At 36.2% G+C, this 23,204-nt stretch overlaps 2 protein-coding genes across 3 annotated transcripts; both read right to left on the bottom strand.

The window, feature by feature from the left end:
* Positions 1 to 267: 267 nt before the first annotated feature.
* On the bottom strand, positions 268 to 10,522 carry prune (prune exopolyphosphatase). Its single transcript, XM_043260577.1, has 8 exons — positions 10,343 to 10,522; positions 6,994 to 7,098; positions 6,667 to 6,869; positions 5,652 to 5,830; positions 5,295 to 5,453; positions 5,083 to 5,177; positions 3,573 to 3,731; positions 268 to 2,466 (listed from the first exon to the last, which is right to left on the bottom strand). The coding sequence occupies exons 1-8, from the start codon at positions 10,379 to 10,381 to the stop codon at positions 2,056 to 2,058; spliced, it is 1,350 nt and encodes a 449-aa protein (XP_043116512.1). The 5' UTR covers positions 10,382 to 10,522; the 3' UTR covers positions 268 to 2,055.
* Positions 10,523 to 10,749: 227 nt separating this feature from the next.
* Positions 10,750 to 23,178, bottom strand: myo1eb (myosin IEb). Of its 2 annotated transcripts, XM_043260574.1 has the most exons (27): positions 22,884 to 23,178; positions 21,605 to 21,742; positions 20,806 to 20,895; positions 20,343 to 20,437; positions 20,156 to 20,243; positions 19,285 to 19,374; positions 18,631 to 18,762; positions 18,305 to 18,439; positions 18,081 to 18,213; positions 17,783 to 17,979; positions 17,229 to 17,309; positions 17,056 to 17,142; positions 16,889 to 16,975; positions 16,639 to 16,806; positions 16,161 to 16,246; positions 15,748 to 15,829; positions 15,326 to 15,531; positions 15,073 to 15,217; positions 14,306 to 14,420; positions 13,950 to 14,119; positions 13,682 to 13,827; positions 13,090 to 13,236; positions 12,842 to 12,999; positions 12,177 to 12,251; positions 11,893 to 12,085; positions 11,385 to 11,560; positions 10,750 to 11,290 (listed from the first exon to the last, which is right to left on the bottom strand). In XM_043260574.1, the coding sequence occupies exons 1-27, from the start codon at positions 22,884 to 22,886 to the stop codon at positions 11,214 to 11,216; spliced, it is 3,300 nt and encodes a 1,099-aa protein (XP_043116509.1). In that variant the 5' UTR covers positions 22,887 to 23,178; the 3' UTR covers positions 10,750 to 11,213. The 2 variants fall into 2 exon arrangements, with proteins under 2 accessions (XP_043116509.1, XP_043116510.1); XM_043260575.1 differs by lacking the exon at positions 10,750 to 11,290 and having other exon boundaries at positions 11,421 to 11,560; positions 11,853 to 12,085.
* Positions 23,179 to 23,204: the final 26 nt, after the last annotated feature.

Below are 23,204 nucleotides of genomic sequence, written 5' to 3'. Positions count from 1 at the left end.
TTTTCTCAGAGACAAGCTGCTAAAGCAACATTGCCGTTACCTTGTTGTTACTCCTTGTCTTATAATCGCAGTTTACATGCAATGAATGTAATGAAATCAGAACCATTCTCACCGAAATTGTGGTGTAGTTGGATGTTTGGAGTTGGTTAGTTGTCCGTTCGGGCAAGTAAAAATAAAAAAATTTTTTTAAAAAAATTAAAATACTGACACCAAAGTATTAGTGCACAAGACAATACATCATTATACACACAAAGCTCACAAACCACATAATTTGAAAATGTTTTAATCATAATGAGTCACAGAGAACTTCAAATAAAAAAAGTCCTTGGCAATAAAATACTTGACAGAGGATGTGCTCTTGAATGTCCTGTTTCACAACCATAGCACATTAATACATTTACATTAAATCAACATTTCACACAACATCATTAGGATATTGGCATTATGTAGTTTGGCAGAATTGACTAGTATGTGTTTAGTTCTCCTGAGGCGGCATGCAGCAATACGCTGTCACCATGTCAAATCTCACCAAACTGTCGGTCAGGGTTAAATCACAGGGGACACACAACATCTCAAAACACCAACATACCATCTTATATGTTCCATGTCCGATATTTTAGTTGAACTGTTACTTGAGTCATAACTAAATTAGTTCTTTTATCTTCAATTGGGAAAAAAAACTCCTTTTATTTATATATATATATATATATATATATATATATATGATTCATCCAATTAGGCCTTAAAAACGGCTTTGATTGAGCTTTTGTATTAATATAATGAATATTATAATTACGATGATAGTCCAAGTATGATTGAATCTGCTAATAAGCTGCTTTCCGTATAACAAATCAAATGGGCTGTTCATTAAAAAAATCTTAAACTAATGTTTTTCAAACTAATGTACCTCTAGAGCCATCAAATCATTGAATAAATTAAGTAAGATAAAATAATAGAAAGGAACAGAATACTAAAGTTTTAAATCTTAAAAGGTTAACATGCTGAACAAACAAATACAACTGAGGTCTTTGGTAGTTAAAGGTAAAATCTCTTTAACTAAAATGCAGGTGCCCCGATTCTAACCAGGAGCAGGTCAGTTAACACCTATAACAGGCAAAAGGCCACAGAAGGGTTACGCTCACTTTTCACATACCAACAATAACTCCATTACAATTATTATTGGGGAATCATGACAATATGTACTAAATCCAATGCACGTTCACCATCATTTACATCTGATGCTGGGTGAAATAAAATGACATTACCTCATCAATTTAAGATGTAATTTTGACTCATCCCAAACTCATTCGTAAATGCGTATATACCTGCACTTTTTGAGATATACATATACCTGTATATATGTAATTTAAATGATGACTAGGATAATACTGTAAAAGTGTTACTGTAAATGCATTTTCCATTTAGTTTTGTAAATCAAGGGAGACGTCAAAATGATTTTTGGGGAGAAGCGATGCCATGCCACATAAATGATCTGCAGACAAGCTGGAAATAACTTCTTTAATTAACACTACAAAGAGTAAAGTGTGCTACTTGCATCAAAAGCAACAATAGCTACCAAGTTATAATTAATTGTATAATACCTCTGAATTAGTATATTCTACTAATCGTCAGTTGCTAGCTTGCACAGGGTGCATATTGTCAATTTTAAATAAAATGATTAAACGGTTATATGTCTCAGTGAGAATTCTGATTCATTTAGAAGATCAAATGTGAACATGACTGTGAACAATAAATAAACAGTCTAAACCTGATTTCTTTTTTTTTTTTTACGATAGTCAAACTTCAAACATTTTATATATGATGCATTTTTGTAATGCTCCGTTTGAATGCTCATGTACCGGTCTTTAGAAAGTCAACAGAACGGTCTCTTCAGACTGTATCGTACCTTTGTGAGTTAACCAGATCAAAACAGTGCCATTTCACTCTCAAGCCCTGATGCAGCACTGTTGGATGTGCACCTCGTCCTCTTGAAGATGCAGAAGAACTTTCCTTCTCCGGCTCTTATTCGAGACTCTCTCGGACAACAGATTCTCTTCACTGTGTCTCAGAAGACGTGTCCTCCATGCTGGCCATCTTGCTAACTTTCTCCACCAAAACCTCAGGACTGATTTTTGGTAAGCCATTGTCTAAGGGACAACCCTCCACCAGACTGTTCATTGGTGTTGGAGGAACCTGGCCGTCGTCCTCTATCCCAGCATCCTCGGGACACTGTTGCAAGTCACTCTGTTCCTGATTGGAATCATCGTCCAGATCTAGGTCCTCTATGTTCCCACTTTGATACACTTTTCTTTCTCTCTCCTTCAGGAAGTCTGAGATTATGGGCATCACCTTCTTGCGGGATGCTAATGTGTTACCCTGTATAAAAGCCTTCACATCTGGATACGGACTGCTCATTGGCTTAAGGTCCAGACTGGGGTTTTTGGCTTTTTCTAGTGCTTTACTCATCTATGAAAAAATAAAATACAGATATCAATTAGCAAAAAAATTGCTTTTTAATTGTGGTTTTTGATTAATTTATTTTATACATTACTGTTAAGGAAGTTAAGGTTACTAACACTTACTAAAGGTTTCTTATGCTCAGCAAGCCTGCATTTCTTTGTTTAAATTACGGTAAATATTGTGAACTATTATTAGAATTTAAAATAACTTTTGTCTGTTTTAATATATTTTAAATAAAATTTATTTTTGTGAGGACTCATTACTCTAGGTCTTCACATGATCCTTCAGAAATCATTCTAATATTCTGATTTGCTCAAGAAACATTTATTATTATTATTATTATTATTATTATTATTATCTTCAATTGTGTGATGCTACATGTTTTTTGATGAACAATTCTTTGATGAACAGAATGTTAAAAATAACATTTGAAATATTTAGCAATATTATAAATGTCTTAACTGTCATTTTTAATCAATGTAATGCATCCAAAAGAAAAAATATAACATACTTTTGAACAGTACTGTATTGCCAAGTATATAAAAAAGATATTCAGTGAACAGGAACTGACTGGATCAAGCCATTTTTTTCATTTTACATGATCCATTAATCAACATTAAAAACATGAAATAAAGTATAAAGTAATGTATATATTAATTAGGAAACTCTGTAAATTTAGAAAGGTCAGTGACCAATTCTTTCTATTAACTAGTTGCTTATTAGCATGCCTACTATTATTATATTGGCTGTTTTAGCATTTATACATCACATATCCTGCATGACCATATTCTGCATCCATCATATTCCCTAAACATAACAGCAACCTTACTAGCTATTAATAAGCAGCAAATTAGGAGTTTAATGAGGTAAAAGCCATAGTTAAGAGTTCAAACTGGACTTTAAAATAAAGTGTGACCAAAAAGATTTTTACAGATTTTATTGCTTGCTGAGCATTTATAATAAAATAATTTTGATAAAAGGTGAAGAGTGTGCTTTTAGTTTGAAAATGTTTAATGCTATATTTCTAACCTGGCCAAACATGCAGAGTCAATTATAAGTACGTAAGCTATTTGAAGCTTCATTCTTTGGGAGGTATAAAGCAAAATGAGCACCTCTTCCCTGTAGACAGTGCTGGAGCTGTAGACGGCTAGATGTCGGAAGGGCTCCTTGTTGTCAATGAAAGAGATCGTCATGGCAACCACCAGGTTGTAGTTGTGATTGTGGCAGAACTCACAGAGGTCCTGTTGTAGTCCACGCCTCTGAAGAAAAGACTAAAGACAGAACAGACTTTTTAACATGTGAGCATCATAAGAAAACAAAAATTGCAATCATTTCACTTCCTGAGATATTTTTGAATGAGAGTCATATTTTCAATGCCTCTCATTTATATTATTCTTCTGTTGTGTAAAGTTTTGATGCCTTCGAATTCCTAAACATATCTTTGTTTCAGCTTAGATATTAAAATTAATCATTAGTGCAAGTTATTTTAATGAAATATACTTAAAATATATAATTTTTCAGATGCACACAACGTTTAATTTGATGAAATACTTCTGATCTCTTCTGAATTATCTGATGAATTCTTTGGAAATTTGGCAGTTAAAATAACATTAAGTGGCATTATTACTTTGAAGTCATTCTGAAGTGTTATAATTAACATATGAGCTGATTTAAAATCTGAAATTTGAAGATAATTTCCCCCAGTCTCCTGTATTGTGAACAAAGAAAGTTTTGATACTCGTCACATCTGATTCAGCAACCTCATGTCTTGCTATTGTATGTGTACTAACAAGAGAAGAGGAGAGTCCGTCATAGAGGTTAACGTCTGGTGTAATCAGTGGGTGTTGGATACAGGCCGCCAAGCCCTGCGGTGAGTCTGGGTGTGTCTGACTTGAAATCGGTTTGTGCTTCAGTATTAATGAGGAATTCACATGAGTCATGAGGATGGGCACATGAGCACACTTTGTGCCCACAACAGTAGCTCCTTACATTATAGAGTCTACATTTCCTCTCTGTCTTTGTGGAACTGAGTACTGAGGCTAAATACATAGAACAAACCCTAGATTCACTTCATTTAGGACAAAACGTATAATTTGCATGTGATCTTCTAAATTTAAAGGGAGCATCAGAAACAGTCGTGCTAGCATGTTTTTGAAATGCTGCAAGCATACAGTGAGATTCCGTACATAACTTATAAGCTACGGAGATGATATATACAATGCTATGTATTGTAATCAGCATTTCTATTCCCATAATTTATCTTATATATATATATATATATATATATATATATATATATATATATATATATATGTGTGTGTGTGTGTGTGTGTGTGTGTGTGTGTGTGTGTGTGAATAACTGTCATATACACCTAGGATGGCTTTGGGTGAGTAAAATATGGTATTTTTTGGTAAACTATTCCTTTAATAGTGCAATTAAATCTTTTAAAATAAACAACACTGATCAGGTTAAATAACAAAAAGAAAATGCAAAAAATATATTGTACGTATCTGCATCGATGTCAGTACGAACAACATTTTTTGTTAAAAAGCCAAATCAATGCATTTCAAGACCGTAGAAGCTTTTAGAGGTCAAGTGAAATATATCATAACAGCACTGACCTCTAGTGTCATGTAAATGACACTGACAGCCAATTTTAGATCCCCACCAGATGCTGCTTTCATGTCTTTCAACAGCATCTGTTCCGTAGAGAGGCCTGAAATACAGGACAGTATTGTGAAATTAGTTTCGATTAATTTGTACTTTCTAATTCTACTGTTTAATACGTCTACGCGGTGTGTTTTATTAACCTACACGGTATATATCCTCTCACCTGATACGTCAAACTTGGCATTCTGTAGCGACTGAAAGAGAACGCCCCTCTGAGGCAGATTTGGGAAACGTTTCTCCAAAAAGACGGCGTATTGGCTGTCCTTAGGGGTGACTTTACCTGCTTCAGGTGCCATGTTAACACAGTCTAGGATAATGGTACCTGTCAACACATACATTTCGCAAGTTAACAAGATGTTATCTTTCTGCTGACATCTTACATCTCTATCGAGTTTCTCCTCAGGCTAAATGCCACTGAAGCCCATGCTGAGGCCATCTGATGCCTAACAGCGTCTAACAGATTGAGCCGCAGTCGTGCTGTGAGAGCTCAGATTCCTCTCCTCATCGCCACGGCACTCACCGTATAAAAGCTGAGCCACTTGTTGGTCGAGCACTTCGGGAGCTTTTTGGGCAATGCGCTCAGTCACCAAGGTGGCGCAGGAGCCCACGGGCTCCACAGTGACGGGACAGGAGGGGGACCTCTGTAGGAGGTGATGGTCAATCACTTCCACGACGGCGTCCTCTAGCTCACTGTCAGCACTACAGAAAAACAAAAGAACTGATCAATCTCCTGATCAGACTCTCAGACTCATTACTATATTTTTTAAACATTTTAATATTATTCCATATTATAATATTCATTCACATAATATTACCTTATTTACATTAATATATAGATAAAATGTCTCAGTTAAGTAAGAATATTGCTTCTATGGTCACAGGTTCTGTACAATAAACACTATTTATTGTGTCGCACTAATTAGATATATAATAACTGTTTGACAATATTCTGCTATTTATTTTTTGTTACCATTCATTTTAAAAAGAGACCCTTCTTCCACACATTTACAAATTTGTGCAATAAAATTCTTCATAATACAACTGCAATTAATTATCATTATTGTAAATGTCTTATTGCAATATTAAATATTTAGCCACTACCACTATTTCTGTGATGACACAACTAACTTTTCAACAGTTATTAACAGGAATTAATTTAAAATAGAAATATAGAGTTTAGTAATTAGTTATTAAATGCATCCTTGCTCAGTAAACAAAAATACCTTTGTTCAACGACAACAGCAAGTCTTACTAAACCCAAACTTTTAAATAGCAATATATATTTTGAATAGTGTTGTTTATTAACATAACGTGTGTACTGAGTATATTTATTATGCATATTTATATATAAAAGATTCACACTTACATTATATATTTAGAAAAATTTAATTTTTAATATATTTTAAATATATTACAATGTAAATTCAGTGCAATTAATTAATGTAAAATTGCATTTCTTTTATATGTGACGATGAAAGACATGGTTTAGTACATAGTACATACATTGCATTTGAACTACAAAACAGAAGACTGACCCGGCCAAAACATTGTGGTCGACCAGCGTCAGCGTCAGCTGTTTGTTCCTGTGCAGGCCGTGGAGGTCCAACTCGTCCCTGAAGAGCAGGCAGTCCTGCGACAGACCGGTCTCTCTCAGCAGAAAGGTGCTGTCGGAGCGCAAGGGGAACTCAGCCCGTGGGATGTTGAGCACAGGGACCGGCATCCTCTTACAATCGAGACTCTACGAGACGACGACATTAATGATGAACAAAACAACAATCCAGAATGATCGCATCTATTATCTCTGGAACAGTTTTCCAAGAACACAGCAGCAAAAGTGGTTTATTAGGTTGGGCGCTGCATACCTTTGAAAGAAAGTAGGCGAAGGTCAGGGCCGATACCATTGAGTCCATATCACAAGCCTCATTTCCCATTACGACATGCAGCCCTGGGCTGTTCTTACTACAACCCTGAGAACGAAACAGAACAGTGTCACAGGCTGCTGGACTAATATAGGACAAGAATTCATAACGTATAACCGCAAACCTAGTTCTCCGTAATAAGGCTTTTATGGCCTCTATTAAACCAGGCTGCAACGCAAAACTGAGATGTCTGTTTGTGATTTCTGTGACATTATCTATGCACAAATATTTACAGCAAGTACATGACAAGCTGAAAATGCATCCAATAGACTGTGAAGACTTCCAGCTAAACAAAGAGCTTCATCTGACAAAACAATGTCGAACTTATTATCTCCAAGTCGCTCTGTATCACCGCAAGCCAGTGGGAGGTGGAGTACAATGTGTCAGAGATAAAACACATTTTGTAGCTTCTCACCAGATATAGTACAGCAGTGTATTCGTTTAACAGCTGATAACACGAATGACAACAAAACTCTTTTTTTTTTAAGGTTACTATTTGTTCTTAAAGGGACAGTTAATTAAAAAATATAAAAAATTATGATGTCATTGTTTACTCAACATCGAAACCTGTATGACTTTTTTTCTGTGGAACATACAAGGAGACGTTTTGATGGCACTGCTCTTTTTAATATGAATATAATAAAACCATACACATCCTGAGGTTATCAATAAAGAGGAAAAAAGCTCCATAAAAGTAGGCCATATGCACTATATAGTCAAATTATATACGTTTACACATTTAAAAACTGGCTTTGTTTTTGTATGTCTTGTCACCAATTTGGAAATAACTTGTTCCAATCCCATAAAAACTTCATCTTTGAAACACAAATGAAGATAAATCTTAAAAAACCTTTAAAAAGGCTTTATTGCCATTTTCTTTGCGCACAAAATTGTTTTTTTTTAGTTCTTAAAAAATTGTCGTCACATGGACAATTTTATCAATGTTCTTACTACCTTTCTTGGTCTTGAATGTGGAAGTTGTGAGGTTATCCATGCAGGGTCAGAAAGATCACAGATGTCATCAAATTAAAATATTAATTTGTGTTCTGAAGATGAACAGAACACAACAGGTTTGGATCGACATAAGTAATTAATGCCAAAAGTTTTCATTTTTGGCTGAACTATCCCTTTAAAATTTTCAGCAATGTTCCTAACATGAAAAACAGTATGGCTTCAGAAGACTTGGAATACAAACTACTGTTAAAAAGTCTGAAGACTGTAAGACTCACTGAGTCTGCATTTATTAAAAAAAAAATTGCGTAGCAACACGCTCCACTCTTTACTGTCACATGACCTTTTATAAATTATTCTAAATATCCTGATTTGGTGTTCATTTTTGGTCAATTTAATGCTTCCTTGCTGAATAAAGATATTGCTTTCGTTATAAAAAAAAACAAAAAAAACCTACACTTCCTAATGGTATAGTGTAGTTATGGACTTCATTTCTGTTACTTAAAATGTGATTTTCTCTCTCTCTTTTTTGGGAACTTAAGAACCCACAATTCTATATCGAAGCCTATTTGCTGGACCACTTGCGAGATGAAGAGCACTTTTAATAGAATAACGCAGAATGCATCGCCCTGGATTCAATAAAACCTTTTATCTCTGCCCATGATGACTCCTCGCCCGGCGTTAATTAGCATTTGGCCTGCTCCATTACTCCAGACGAATACAGAAGCCATCTGTGACGTCAGCATTAAATGATGTACTCTGATCTGGGCAACCAGCTGGGGTTTGTTTGAAACGCTGGATGACGGACTGTCAACACAGAGACTGAGCTCACAGCTGGCACGGACCAGGGGTGAGGCTTGTTCAGGGCGAGGGTTTGGCAAGAGCGCTCTTTCTCATGTGATAATCATCACCAAAATCCTTCTGAGATGGGGAAGTGCTGGAAAAACCAGCTTATTCAAGTCCATATGCGCATGGCCGGAGGACGGCGTAGGAAGTTAGTCACCGCAATGTGAAATGGACCACGGGACGGTGAGTAAACAGTACAGAACCCGGGTCTTGGGTCAGGGTGGAAAAGGGCTCTTGTGTCCGCTCTGTTTGCAACCTCACGCTTCAGTACAGACGAAAAGCACTTTAACCACAAGTGCAACCATATAATTTCTTCAATCATTGACTGAATAAGTTAAAGAAACCAATCTCTGCTTGCTTCCACAAGCTGAGTCTCAAGGTAAACAGAGGTGTCAGGGTGTTTGGGTTTAAAACAACAGTGTTTAGGGTGGAGAGATGCACTGCTGCTGGACAGATGCTGTTAGGATAATGCACCGGACAGCAGGTGTTATTGTCTCTGCAAATACGGCCACCTTCAGTTCTGAAACTGAGTGCATTAAGCTGAAAAACTAGAAAAGTGGGAATTGTTCTTATTGACTAAACACACTGACAGCAACCTTTAGAAAATAAGTCTCTCTGAAGCTCCAAAAGATCCATTTGCACCAGAAATTTTATTAAATTGGTTTTAAACTGTGTTTAATAGTTTACAATTAGTATGATTTTCAATGTTTTTTTAGATGTTTCTTCTGCTCGTCAAGGATGCCGTTATTTGATTAAAATGACAGAAAAAAAGAAACTGTAAAATACTGTAATACTGTAAAATGTTATTCATTCCCGCAAAACTGAATTTTCATCATCCATTATTCCAGTCTTCAGTGTCACGTGATCCTTCAAAAATCATTTTGATTTATTAGCAATATGCTGATTTATTATCAATGTTAGAAATGTTCTTGCTGCCTAATACTCTTTGGAAACTCTGAAAAAAATACCACAAAAATAAAAAATACAAAAATTCCCTGTATTTTTGATCAAATAAATACAGCTTTGATTGGCATTTTTTTTCTTAAAAAACAAAAACGGCAGTCCACACACACACACACTTAATAATAAATAAATGTATGCATGTATATATACACATACACTTATTGGCACATGACGACTAACTTTTCAAATAAACAATATTATAAGTACTGTTATTACACAAATATAAACATTCTTGCGTACTTTGTCTCGATGCATGTGGCCGTTTCTATCATTGGCGCATGCGGTCTTAAGGGTCGCCCGCGCGTCATACCATATGACTAGTGTCAATATCAAGTGTATATCAAACAAAGCATTCATTATTTATAACACCAATCCATCGTAAACGGCAAACACACTCGTGTTTATGTATATCTCAACATACAGTGCAAGCTCTGGCCACAAGCCACATTTTAAGTGGATAAAATGGTAGAAACAAACATACCACGCGTAACCCTCTCTCTTTAAGCGTAACGTTACTGTACCACAGTCTTACCTTAAGCACATCGCGACAGCTCCGTAAATATGCCTCCATTGTTAAACGGAGCCCGAGTGTTTTCACGTATCCGGATATCCTAAAGGACTATAAAATGCCTGAAACGTGCGAAGTGTCTCTGCTGCTAACTGCGTGTAAGTTAAGCCACTCTGGTCGCGGAATTCAGGTTTGCGAGAGCAGAAGCCAACTACGTCCTTGACGTCACACGGCTTGCCGGGAAATGTAGTTTGTTGTGGACACACGAGAAGTCATAAAATGAGAGGGTCCATACCTTTGAGACAATCTCTTCTCTCCCTCAGTTTTGCAGTTTCATTAGAAATGTGTCTACAAATGAAACGATGCGATTTTCAAATGAATTAACAGGCCTTTAAGACATTATTTGTGGTGTTTATAATGAAAAAATTACATTTTCCAAGAACGGTTCCATTTTATTTTTTTTTCTCTCAGTACGTGAAAACAGCTTCTCTGATTTTATACAATTGTACAATATCAGTAAAAAAGTAGAAATTGGATATTTAAAATACATATTAGTAAAATACATTAAAATATTGGTGTACCTAATCTACTTTCCAAAAGACACATTTAAAAAAAAAAAATAGTGTTTTACGCTGGGTAACATGGTGAAATGGCATTAGTTTTTCTTTTACAGTTACAACATTAATTTCTATTAAAAAAATTATTAAATTTCACCCGATTTATGTAAGTGGTCTAACGTAGCAACACATCATGGCCAAGGTGGCTCTTGTTTAGTAAACATCAGTGATCTCAGGGATATGATTCGCCACTAAGTGGCTTTGATATAATGCTGATGCTTTGTTCTTTGTGATTCATGGCAAAAATCCAATCACGTTCTGTTCTATAGAGTGCCGGGTTAGATCTTCTCAACGTAGTTGCCAGGAAACATGCCTTCCTTTCCTCGAAGACGGCCTTGCCACCAACCTGAAGGATCTGGACAGACAGCGCATGTTGGGTTAGTGCAGCCATTCGCTAACCTAATGCAATCTGTATAAAGTTCACTTTAAATGTTACAAAAATAGATTACCCTCAAATATGATCTCTATGATATCATCTGCTTGAAAGCTGAGCTCATCTGTGTCCTGAGCATCGTAAGCGTAGAGTGCTCTGCACTGTGGGGTGCGGGGTCTGGGTTTGGGTTTGGGTTTGGGTCCCCCTGAACCTGGAAGAGGCTTGTACTCTTTTGAACGTCTGCGATGGACTCTGAGAGAAAAGACAGGGAATATTTTCTTTGAAAGACTGAAATAAGCTGAAATAATAATTGTAATTACAAAGTAAAATTATGACAAAAAAAAAAAATTTGTACACATTTTAGGCATCTAATTAAAATTTCAAATTCAAATTCAATTTCAAATGACACTGAAAACAAAAATAAAAAAAAACCCTGAAGGACAATTATTTCTTAAAAATGTGTGTTACAAATAGTAACACACTGGAGTTCCAGCTAAACAGGTTTTAAGATTAGTCTTCAGTCAGTATAGCTTAGAGGATATACATTTTTATAATTGCTTGTATCTGAAGATCCGTCATCTCACCCGGCTACACCCTGATCAGGAACATTCATGAAGCCCATATCAGTGTAGATCTGGCTCTCGCGTTGACTGCGGTGAGATCCCTGGTGTCTGGGAAGGGTGGGCTGATCCATACTGGACTGCTGGCGGAGCAGGGAGTTTCTACCGGCATGCTGCCCTTGGGTTCCTCTTCCTCGACTATCAGCCTTAGAAGGTTCTGAAATCACAGGCCATAGGAACGTTTTAAAACCATTTCTTAAACAGCTGAGCTGAAACGTTTTGTGAAATATGTAGAATTGTAGTCTTACCACGTGAATACTGGCCTACATTGCGATTTTTGTTCCCTATGTACCTGCTTTTTCGGTTGTCACGGCGAGTGGGTCCTGCAGAAATGATAATTAAAAAAGCCTTTTACCTCACTTTTGTACTTTCTATTCAATCAACACTTCAAAATCCTGTAAGAAAAATATTGTTTACACGAATATATAAAGTAGCACAAATGATTTAAAAGGAGGAGGAGGAGTAAGAAGAAGAAGAAGAAAAAGAGGAAGAAGAAGAAGGTTTGTAGGCATATTAAATGTTTTTTTGTCTTTATAAGTCTTTAGTTTATGGTTTTTCTTTGTTGTGGATTAATGTTATTTTATTCACATACACATAATAATTTTATACACATAATAAATATACACAGCACACATACATATATTATGTAAGCATTTTGAATACGATTAATTGTTTGACAGCACTAGTTAAATTGTAATAATATTTCATTGTTTTACAGTTTTTTTGATGATCATATGAGAAATAAGATCTTACAGCCCCAAATTTTTAAATAGGGCAATATGTATTTCCTCATGATCTCAAAATGTTAATTACTGAAGGCCACTAAAATAAATGGTCATTATGTACCCCAAAATTATAACTTTGTGCAAGCATTGTAAGCATTTTTTACTACTAAACTTCAGCACAGACTCACTTGCGTTTTTAGGCAGACCGGGTCCAACACTGACAGTCAGGACTTTGCTGCTGGGCTTCAGAGCTGCTTCATCACCCTGACCCATCTGAAACTGGATCTGTCGAGAGCCAGCGGATGAAAACGGACCCCATCCTCCTTTCTTCACCTTAAATTCAAGTCTGTACGAGAAACATTTAAATAAAGTGTTGAAGTTACAAGCCATTATCATGCTAAATAATGCAGCAATTGGTAAATTTCTCATTGCTCACAGGTTGTTGAACTTCAGCGGCAGCTTTTTCCGTGTTTTTTCCTCGTAACGCTTGTACAGAAGACTGAGGAACTCGGTTTTAAAGACAGACTGCAGCACGCTGTCGTATTGATCCTCGTGCAATATGAAGAGGTCATCCTGCAATGTGCTGAGGAAAGAGAGATACAATAACTGATCTGCCCATCATCCATATGCAATTAGAAATCATTAAAACATGCTTAAATACAGTTTAAAGCTGACATTCACTCACCCACATGTTCCAAACCTTAGTTCTGTTACATAATAAAAGGTGACATTTCGAAGAATGTGGATAAGATGTTGCAATCTCTAGCAACTTTGACAGTATTAAAAAAATACCATGAAAGTCAATAGGAATCAGAAACTGGTTACTAACAATATCTTCTGTGTTCAGCAGAGGAATGAAATTCATATAGGTTTGGAACAAATTGAGGGTGAGCAAATGACAAGACTTTTTAATTTTGCTGAACTAAAACTTTATTATCATTCTAACTTATAGCTATGTTTTATTAAACAGTTTAAAGCAATTACTTTCAAGGCCTTAAGGTTATCGTGCATATTACACGATAGACTACCTGAGAGAGACCGACTGGATCTTTTCCACCTCGATTTTTCTCTTCAGGACCTCCCGAATCTGGCCTTTCTCAGGACCCTGTTTCACCTTCTCACGTCCAATCAAATAGAGAAACTTAGGGGTGAGAATGAGGTCACGCTTGACGCTCTGTGGGTGTTAAAACAGCATGCGAGTCAGACGTGCAGACGTGTGCAGAATAAAGCATCTTTGGTTCAGTAACCGTTTTCTTAGGAAATGAGCTATAAGTTAAAGGCGATGTTGAGTCGTACCTTAAATCTGCGGTCATATTTGACCACAACGTCAGCAAAATCAACCCTCTCCCTTCGACCCACGAACTGTCGAATCTCTGGATGGTTGTCCATGCCAATGTAGTCTCCCATGAAATTGCGGTTCAGACTGTTCTTTCGTCTCTCCTTCTTGTTCAGCAACAGATCAGAGGCTGAAAGCATTGCAAAATGGGTGTGATTGAAAATGGAGCACATCTGGTTATATTCACAAGACCCCATATATTAGATTTGAGTCTTTGTCCATCTTTATTGGCTGACACGGAAAATGGGATACAAAGCGCAATGGGATCTGGATATTCTGCATGCGTCAAAGAAGAGGAATCTGAATGGACTCTTACCTTCCTCTCGCATGCGGACGTACTTGCGCACAGCGATGTGTTTGCGCCAGGCTTGCTGGATTACCCGAGCATATCCGTTGTATTTTCTTTCCCTCATCTCCTCCAGCAGGAACAACTAAATGTCGATACAATCATACTTATTTTTCAGTCATCACCGTTGAATATCAAAAATATTTCAGTATATCAACTGAATGCAAATCACAAAATGACCAAAGCAACTTTGAGAAGTGTGTCCACTCACAAATGACACACTATAGTCTATGCACTACATACTCAATCATCTAATATGATCATATCTCATATCATCTAACTTGTCCAACATTGCACACTTTTTTGTTTAATTAAGTGCAGGTATCAGAAACGCACTTTTTCACATTACTTGCGCAAAAAAAATACAACATACTGCATAAGTACATTAATAAGGATTATTATCTATAGTGTATTTTTTATATAAAACAGTTCTACAAGAAGCCATGTGAACCACAGATGAAGAAAGTGCATTTAATTTACTTTTAATCGTTTGCACATCGTCAAAGGAATGCATTTAAGTAGCCAAACTTAAACAGTAATTCAATTTGCCCATGACTCAAATAAACTGACCCACCTCTAAAAAATTACAACAGAGTTACAACAGCAAAAAAAGAGAGAGATAATATAGTCAGTTAATGAATTAGGTTGTTATTTCTCGTAAGAAAACATCACATTAGATCACAACTTTAACATTATCTGTTCGCATCACTGCCTTTAATTACAAGAAAAGTACATACAGATTCTGGAGCCTTGATGAAGATTTTGGTCTTGCCCAGCTGGTACTGGTCTGAGTCCATGTTGACAGATTTTAAAAGGTGCAGGACACCCTGCTTCTCATCTCCTCGCCACTGTGGCCATGTTTCCCTGGTCAAGATGGCATATCTGGACAAAAATAATAAAATAGTTGTATTATGTCAAAGTTTTTTTTGCCACTTCCAGCAAAATGTACATATATAGCACTTAACAGACATTCTTAAGAGCTGATTATACCTATGCAGAAATTTCTTGAAGACGCGTCGGAAGGCATAACCAGCCCTGCGAACCCGGATGTTCTCTCGCAGTCCCAGATATTCTACTTGGTGTTTGACGCGGCTTTCCTCCCAATCCCGAGGCTTTTTGGTCTCATTGGGCTTAATGCATCGAATATAGTGAGGGGTGCATTTCATTAATGTCTGAACCAGATTATTTGCCTGTTTCTGTAAGAAGAGAAGGGAGAAAACGTAAACAATTGCAGAGCACAAATCTAAGAGCATTGCATCATGCAAAACTATACACAGAATCCAGTGCACTCCCGGGCATTAAATGCAAGCTGGCCAAGTAACTTTGTTAGGGAACATAATGCAGTTTAAATCAAATTATAAGGATATTTCTAGTTAAGTGTGCATTTCTCTGTTTTATATCCGTTATTTTACCTTAATCTTTGAACCTGCAGTGGTAGGACGGCCCCTTTTCTCAGCCTCAAGGTTCTCTGGGAACAAATCTTTAATGAAGGCGCTGTGGATAAAAGCAGAAAAGGAGATCAATCATTTCAAACATCTCTGTTACTGTTTATTCTTTAGCGACACGTGAAAGTCATAATGATAGAGCCGCCTCTAGTGAAGTAATACACCACAGAATACCTCTCAAACAACTAACCATCCTCCATAAAAATGCTACACCATATTGATTTTATAATTTATTTATGCGATTTATTATTTCATTAAGGAATTACTGCCTGACTGCAGATGTTCTGCATTGGGGCATGAGTGCATTCGGGGGCTTTTAAAAAGCTTCTGCTATAATCCAGCTGACATGGGCTAAAACGCTAGTAAAAATAACTACTTACAACTCACTGCTCTGCATGAGCTCGATGATGTCATTGAACAGCACATCCCTGTTTCTCTCACAGAAGCCGCTCACATCATATGACACCTGGAAATAAGGAGCTCTTGTTACTCTCACCAAGAAGTTGATCAATATCAAAGTGACCCTACTCCAAACTGAAACACTGAAGGCATCTAAATTCAGATTATGCGTTTAACTTTAATACTCATATTACCAGAGCTCGTAATGAAGAATTAATACACCCTCATTTTAGCTCTGTATAAATCCATTCCGTAAAAAAAATTCCCTAAAATCCCAACTAATTTTTAAACTGCTTTTAACCCAACAATGTGCATATTTATAAATGTAAAGAGTTATGACACCACAGACGCACACTCCAGATATTAGAAGAGCACATTCTATACAATCCATTTATTATTTTGCTAAAGATTTTTTGCCTATACATAGCTCCATCTGAACATTCAAAAAGTGTCTCTTACCTTGCCTGCATAATGGTGCACAATAAAACCTTTGTTCCAGCTGTTGAAATGCTCATGGGGGCCAATCTGCGACTGCAGTTTTTGCAGCAGAGTCTGGTCTGCACCCTCTCCTTTTGCATGCATGGTGGCGCACACATCATCCAGGATGCTCATGATGCCAGGAGGATTCTGGGTTATTAAGATGCCCATTAGTTGAACGGGTTACGTTATGCATTCGACAACCGTTCGATGCTACAAAGTGTAAACTCACCACTTTGGACTCAATTAAATCGCAAACAATTTTGTTGTTAAAGTATTCAATGGGTGTCCATTTGATTCCCTCCTGTACGTACTCTTCCTGCAAATGAGAGGGAAAACATCAGCAGACACTTCCCTACAGACCTATGCATGCACAGGTTTATAAAAAATTATTCTCACCTGCTCAGCTTTTAGCGTGAGCTCAATAAAAATCTGCTGCAGTTTTTCATTCACAAAGTTAATGCAGAATTGCTCGAATCCATTTTTCTAGAAAGGTAAATGCATGTGGTTACTTATAAATTTAATATGACAAGTATGAGAAGAGATGCGTTAAGAAAACAAATTAAAATCACCTGAAAGATTTCAAACCCATAGATGTCCAGAACTCCGATGTTTAACTCCTCGTGGTCTTTCTGCATTGCCTTGTTTATGGCCTTTAAACAGAAACGCAAACTAATTTAAATGACTTTTCTTTTGCTTTTTGAGACATTTACTAGCATTCAAAAGTTTGTAGTCGACTGAACAAAAATAACAAACAAAAAAAGTCTCACCAAGGCTGCATATATATATATATATAGACAAAATATAGTGTATATTGTGAAATATTCTGAAAGTTATTTTTGTCTTAATATGTAATTTATTCTTGTAATGTATAACTAAAATGTGCAATATTTATTGATGGTCAATAAAATGTTTCCTGCTGAAAAAAGATGTGCAGTTTATTATTTTTGAGGAAACTGATAGTCTTTTAATTTAATTTAATTTGGTAACATTATAATTGTCTTTTCTTTCACTTCTGATCATTTTAATGCTTCCTTACATAAAGTTTTGAATGCTATAGTATACCACAGGAATGCAAAAAACATTTTATTTAATACAAATTGTGTCCAAATGCAAACTCACTCACATCAACCAAGTAGTCAAAGAGTCTAGAATACAGGGCTTTGGACAGTGCGTCTCGGGTGAAGGAGGCCTGCTCCGTGTTCAAGGTGACAGAAATAGTCTCCGTTTTGCCACCCCACTTGCTGTCCATGATGCGACTGGTCAGTTTGTTCTTTAGACCATCCTGATTAATTCCCAACAAGTAAGACGGGAAGGCCAAGACTGCAGGAGAATGAGAAAGCGCATTCAGCCGAGATAAACACCCTTAAACAAGCTCCTCAGGGATTGACCTGCCGAATGATAAAACGTAAGCTTAAACTCACAGTCTTCACTCTCCACCACAGCATAGTTGCCCTCCTCTCTGAAAGCGATGTTGCCAAGGTGGAGGATTCCTGCCACAATTTGCAACACAGTGTCCTGTGCATCCAAAGACAGGCCGACCACAGACATGGCAGCCTAAAAATGGAATACATCATGCATGTTTGTACTGAACAGCTGGAATACAACCAGAAGGTTTCTATTAGGGGGTTCGATGCTGCACACCCACCATTGTGTCTTCAAACTCCTTCTTGTCATTAACATCCTCCACGGTGTAGGTTTCGGATTGGTTTAAGTAGAAGTAGTAATCAGGGGTTGTGACGCCTAAATTCTCTCTCTGCTCTTTGGTGGCTCCTTGCAAGAGCTGATGCAGAAACATCAGTATCAGCAGCATACAGGGATTTTAGTAATCTTCCATACTGACCTGATTTAGCAAGCTACTAATATGACACAATATAATCCACAAACTAGATTGAATCACACAGCCGTAATATGACACACAGCAATTTGCACAACCACACATCACACCCCGAATTGACCTTTTCGCAGCTTTACCTGGTAATATATATGAAAATTCCTTTCCCCGTGATTCTGCGACACTACTCTGGATTTTTCCAGAAGGAAGTTGGAGATCTTTCCGCCGTCAGGTTCTCCTCCTCGGCTGAACTGAATTTCGAAATATTTTCCCTGAGGCGTATGAAATAAACATATTATGCAGTGAACTCGAAGCTTATGCACTGACATTATCGCACATGCATGTGTTGGCAAACAGACGCAGGAAAGAAGTGAACAGTAAAGCTTGGTGAACTACAACTTCACAGCCTACACACAGACACAAACTGCACTCCTCCAAACAAATCCTGCAGCCAACAAGGAGCCAACAAGCTAGAACATGTTAAGAACCCGGCATGCTCCAAATGACATTCTAAGAACTAGATAGCACACTGACTCTAGGGACTAAACAGAGGAAAGGCTTACATGTTCCTTCTAAAAATATACGATAATAATAATAATAATAATAAATATTAAAATATTATTTAATTAATTTCTAAATTATTTGATTAGTTACAAAATATATTGCTAAGATAATTTTTTCCAAATACTGAACAATTAATTAAAAAAAAAAAAACAATAAAAATTAATATAGATCTCTCTCTCTCTCTCTATTATAGATACACATTTATATATATTCATTGCTGCAAGACTTACGAAGCGACTGGAGTTGTTGTTGCGGACGGTTTTTGCATTTCCGAAAGCCTCCAGGAGGGGGTTAGACTGGAGAATTATCTCTTTAACATGCTAAAAGAGGAAACAACATGACATCACATACAGGTTAAATACGCCAAGTAAGGCATGTACACTAAACACTTTATGTGTTTAACTATGTTTGAGTCGTTAAATTTTTATAGTTGCAGATGCTGATTGAAGATGAACTGTTCAGCGTCACAGAGGAACAAAGAGATCACTGTCAGATAACTGTATAGGCGATTTCAAAAAGGTACTACATTTCACATACAATGAGCACAGAATGTGGGCAATATTAACAAAAGAAACCACCACACCCATGAGTTCACATGAACTTTGAGTTGAACTTAATCTGGCTTTCTTTAAGCAAATGGTCTCTTAACAAATGGATTACCAAACCTGTTTGCTAGCCGAACCTGTCTGGCCTAAAATATTTACTTAAAGTACCCCCTCAGATTTTAAGTATTTATTTCAGTAATTTAGGCAACAAATTTGCATGTTAAATATTTTCTGATGTTTGGTTAATGGTCAACATCAGAGTCAGAGCCTTTTTTTATTTATTCATTTTGATAGTTTTTTTTATATCATTGAACATAGTATTAAATAAAATAATTGAATTTTGTATTGTATTTAGTGGAAATTTTAATATGAGTTTAATTATCATAATTATAAACGCTATACATTATATTAAATATGACATTTCAATATTTTATATATATATATATATATATATATATATATATATATATATATATATATATATATGATTAATTATTAGCTTCTTGTTAAAACCTCCTGAAGTTTAGAAACCCCTGATCTATGATGATAACCTCACCTGAACTTTAGGTCCACCTCCTGAGACTTTGGAGATGTAGCTCATAATGTACTTGGCAGCCACTGTCTTTCCTGCTCCACTCTCTCCGCTGAATTATAAACACATTCAGATCACATATGAATGTAAACCTTTAATGCCATACAATACTTTAAAGGTGCCTCGGGGTGCCAGATCCTCGATCCCTGACCTGATAATGACACACTGGTTCTCTGAGTCAATCATCATGTTGCGGTACATGTTGTCGGCCAGAGCGTAGATGTGGGGGGGGTTCTCATACTGCGCCTGCGAATGACAGAATACACACACACTTACGTTGCAGGGCCGTACACAACAGTACTGGAAAATTAAAAGTTACGTTTGCATGAAATTGAGGTAGAGGCATTATTCCGTAACCGGTAACATCCTGATTTGCATATGCACTTTCTGTGATATGGCCACCGAGGGGAAGTTGTTAACAAATACAGATTTATAGGCAATCTTTGGAAGCACAATGGCAAGACCGGACATGCAGTGGCATTGCTTAGCGCACTACGGCCACGTCTAAATGACTTTTACTGCGGAAATGATTATTCGCCTGAACTTTTAATTCATTTTAGTACATAGTATTTTACATGGGCTGGACACTATTAGAAAATGTACATTGTACTTACGGCTCCCTGATACAGTTCAATCTCACGGTCTGTGAAATAAGGCAGCTGTTTGAAAGGGTTCACTGATATCAGCACGGGACCAATGTATGTCTGAAGAGTTGTGGTTATGGCAAAAATAAATGCTGGTAGGTCAAAAAAAAAAAAAAAAAGTCAATAACATTTGGAGAGAAGGGAAAAATATCAGAATTACTAGAATTTAATATTTTTTTTATAGATTTCAAAATGTTCTCTTTCTGATGCATTTTATATGGTTTACCTGAAGTCTGTTATAATCATTTTAATAATAAATAAATAAATAAAATAATAATAAATTGTGAAATATTTTTACAATAAATAAAAATAATAAAAATAAACTGTGAAATATTGTGAACATTTTTACAATGTAAAAAAATATGTTTTTTATTTTTAAATATATTTTAAAATGTTTTCTTCCTGCGCTGTCAGTTTCACATGATACATAAAAAAAAAATCATTCTATTACAATTTATGTTTTCTTTTTAAAGAAACACTTAAATCATTTTCGACGTCGAAAAATTATGCTGCTTAATGTTTGCGCGTAAACAAAATTCTTTGACAAATAAAAAGTAAAAAAACTGAAAAAATATTTTTCACAAAACCTTACAAATGTCTTTACTGTCTCTTTTGGTCATTGTAACATGACGTTTATACATGAATAAAAACATGAATTTCTCAAAAACAATTACTGACCCTAAACTTTTCAACTTTAAGTACAGCATACATTTAAGCATGCCAAACCAAATAACTAAATAATTATTGTTTATTACAGACATAAGGATACAAAAATGTAGTCATCCATGTATCTTTTCTTCAGGTTATCTGTGATGGCATCTTCATTGATCTTGGAGAGGAGGACCATGTCGTCCACACCACTGACCTTCACATTCTGGGTCTGCCAGTGATATTTCTCTTTGCTCCCCTGTGTGAGAGAAAACATTTTTTCATATGGTCACCTGTGGCTGAATGCTGATTGACACACAGCTGGGTTACGTAAAGATTATTTAAATGCTTTATGCTACTTTATGCATTTGGTGGCAACCACATTAGACAAGAGGGCTGGTGTTCAGCAGAATTAATAAGTTAACAAGTTAATTAAAGGGTTAATAAGTGTAAAAACGTACTGATTAACTAAGCCAGCAACTCTGCAGGGAGGAGGAAATGACATTTATAAAATACTTTCTGAAGCGTTAAAACCTCTGATATCTTGACAAGACATGACTGTGACAGCAACAAAAGTGCTCCTGTACTTTAAAGCTGCACGAGCATGACATTAAATCATATGCCATACACAGTGCAGCTATACAACAAAAACAAAGAGATATGTCCCACAATTCTTTCCCTCAAGCAATAAACAAAGGCAAACGTTAAGTCAGGCGATTAAGAATTAAGTACAGCCAATTAAATCTGTGATAAATACAATAAGAGTACATCCTCCTTGCACAATCCATTAACAATATTTCTAAGAAAAATCCCATCCCGGATCCTAAATAGAAGAGAAAAAATTTTTTGAATTAAAATTATTGTTATTATTATTTTTATTATTATTATGTGCTCTCACGGACCTATATATATATATATATATATATATATATATATATATATATATATATATATATATATATATATATATATATATATATATATATATTGTACATATATATTTATTTTTTCCTTGTCCACAGCTGTATTATAGGAATTTCTTCTTAACACAATGTCCTAAAACCGAGTTTAATGGCAAAACATCGCCCACCTAAAAATCCATGTATTTAAGAAGCTATCCCTGGGCTACCTTTTCAGGCCATACTCGTGATTTGAGATTTACTTCGCCATACAGGAAAATAATAGTGTGGATGTACACTATAATAGTAATTATAGTGCAGAAATCAAAAATCCGTCAGATATATGAATTGGTTTTGTCGACAGTTAAAAAGCAGTTTCTACGCTGTAGCAGCAGACGTACCTATCGAGAAATAATAACGATTTAGAGCCAGCTGCAGCTCTTTATCTCTTAACTTAAAATGCCATTTTAATGAGTTACGTTTGGTTTTAAAAGCACTTACCATGATGAATTAAAGGTACTTCCTGTATCACACCCTTGGTAACTTTCAGCCCTGTGCGGACACTTCGAGGAAATCTCGCAAGTTTCAGGTGAAACTCCAGGATTTAACTAGTCGTCCATTTGATACTCTGCCTATAACCTCCGATGCGATTTCTTAATTCCATCCAAAAGCGCAAACGACTCTGGATATAGCGTTTCGCGAACCGATTAAATAATTGGTTTTACGGGTGTTGTCCATGCATCGGCAAGTGTAGGCAGGTACTGGAGAGTTTTTCCTTCTTTCTGTTGCGGAAGGAATCGCAGATACTTGCATATAACGGCG

Source organism: Puntigrus tetrazona, chromosome 16 (assembly GCF_018831695.1).
Source record: "Puntigrus tetrazona isolate hp1 chromosome 16, ASM1883169v1, whole genome shotgun sequence".
NCBI lineage: Eukaryota > Metazoa > Chordata > Actinopteri > Cypriniformes > Cyprinidae > Puntigrus > Puntigrus tetrazona.
This window is presented reverse-complemented; position numbering and strand designations above follow the sequence as displayed.

Excerpts from the sequence above, each read along its gene's own strand:
- myo1eb (XM_043260574.1), bottom strand. Across the intron at positions 15,532-15,747 it reads CTGCAGGTTCAAAGATTAAG|AAACAGGCAAATAATCTGGT; the intron begins GTAAAATAACGG and ends CTCTTCTTACAG. Across the intron at positions 12,252-12,841 it reads CGGTCTGCCTAAAAACGCAA|GACCCACTCGCCGTGACAAC; the intron begins GTGAGTCTGTGC and ends TCATTTCTGCAG.
- prune (XM_043260577.1), bottom strand. The coding sequence starts at position 10,381 with ATGGAGGCATATTTACGGAGCTGTCGCGATGTGCTTAAG. Across the intron at positions 6,870-6,993 it reads TCGCCTACTTTCTTTCAAAG|AGTCTCGATTGTAAGAGGAT; the intron begins GTATGCAGCGCC and ends GTCGTCTCGTAG. Across the intron at positions 3,732-5,082 it reads TCATTTACATGACACTAGAG|TCTTTTCTTCAGAGGCGTGG; the intron begins GTCAGTGCTGTT and ends TTCTGTCTTTAG.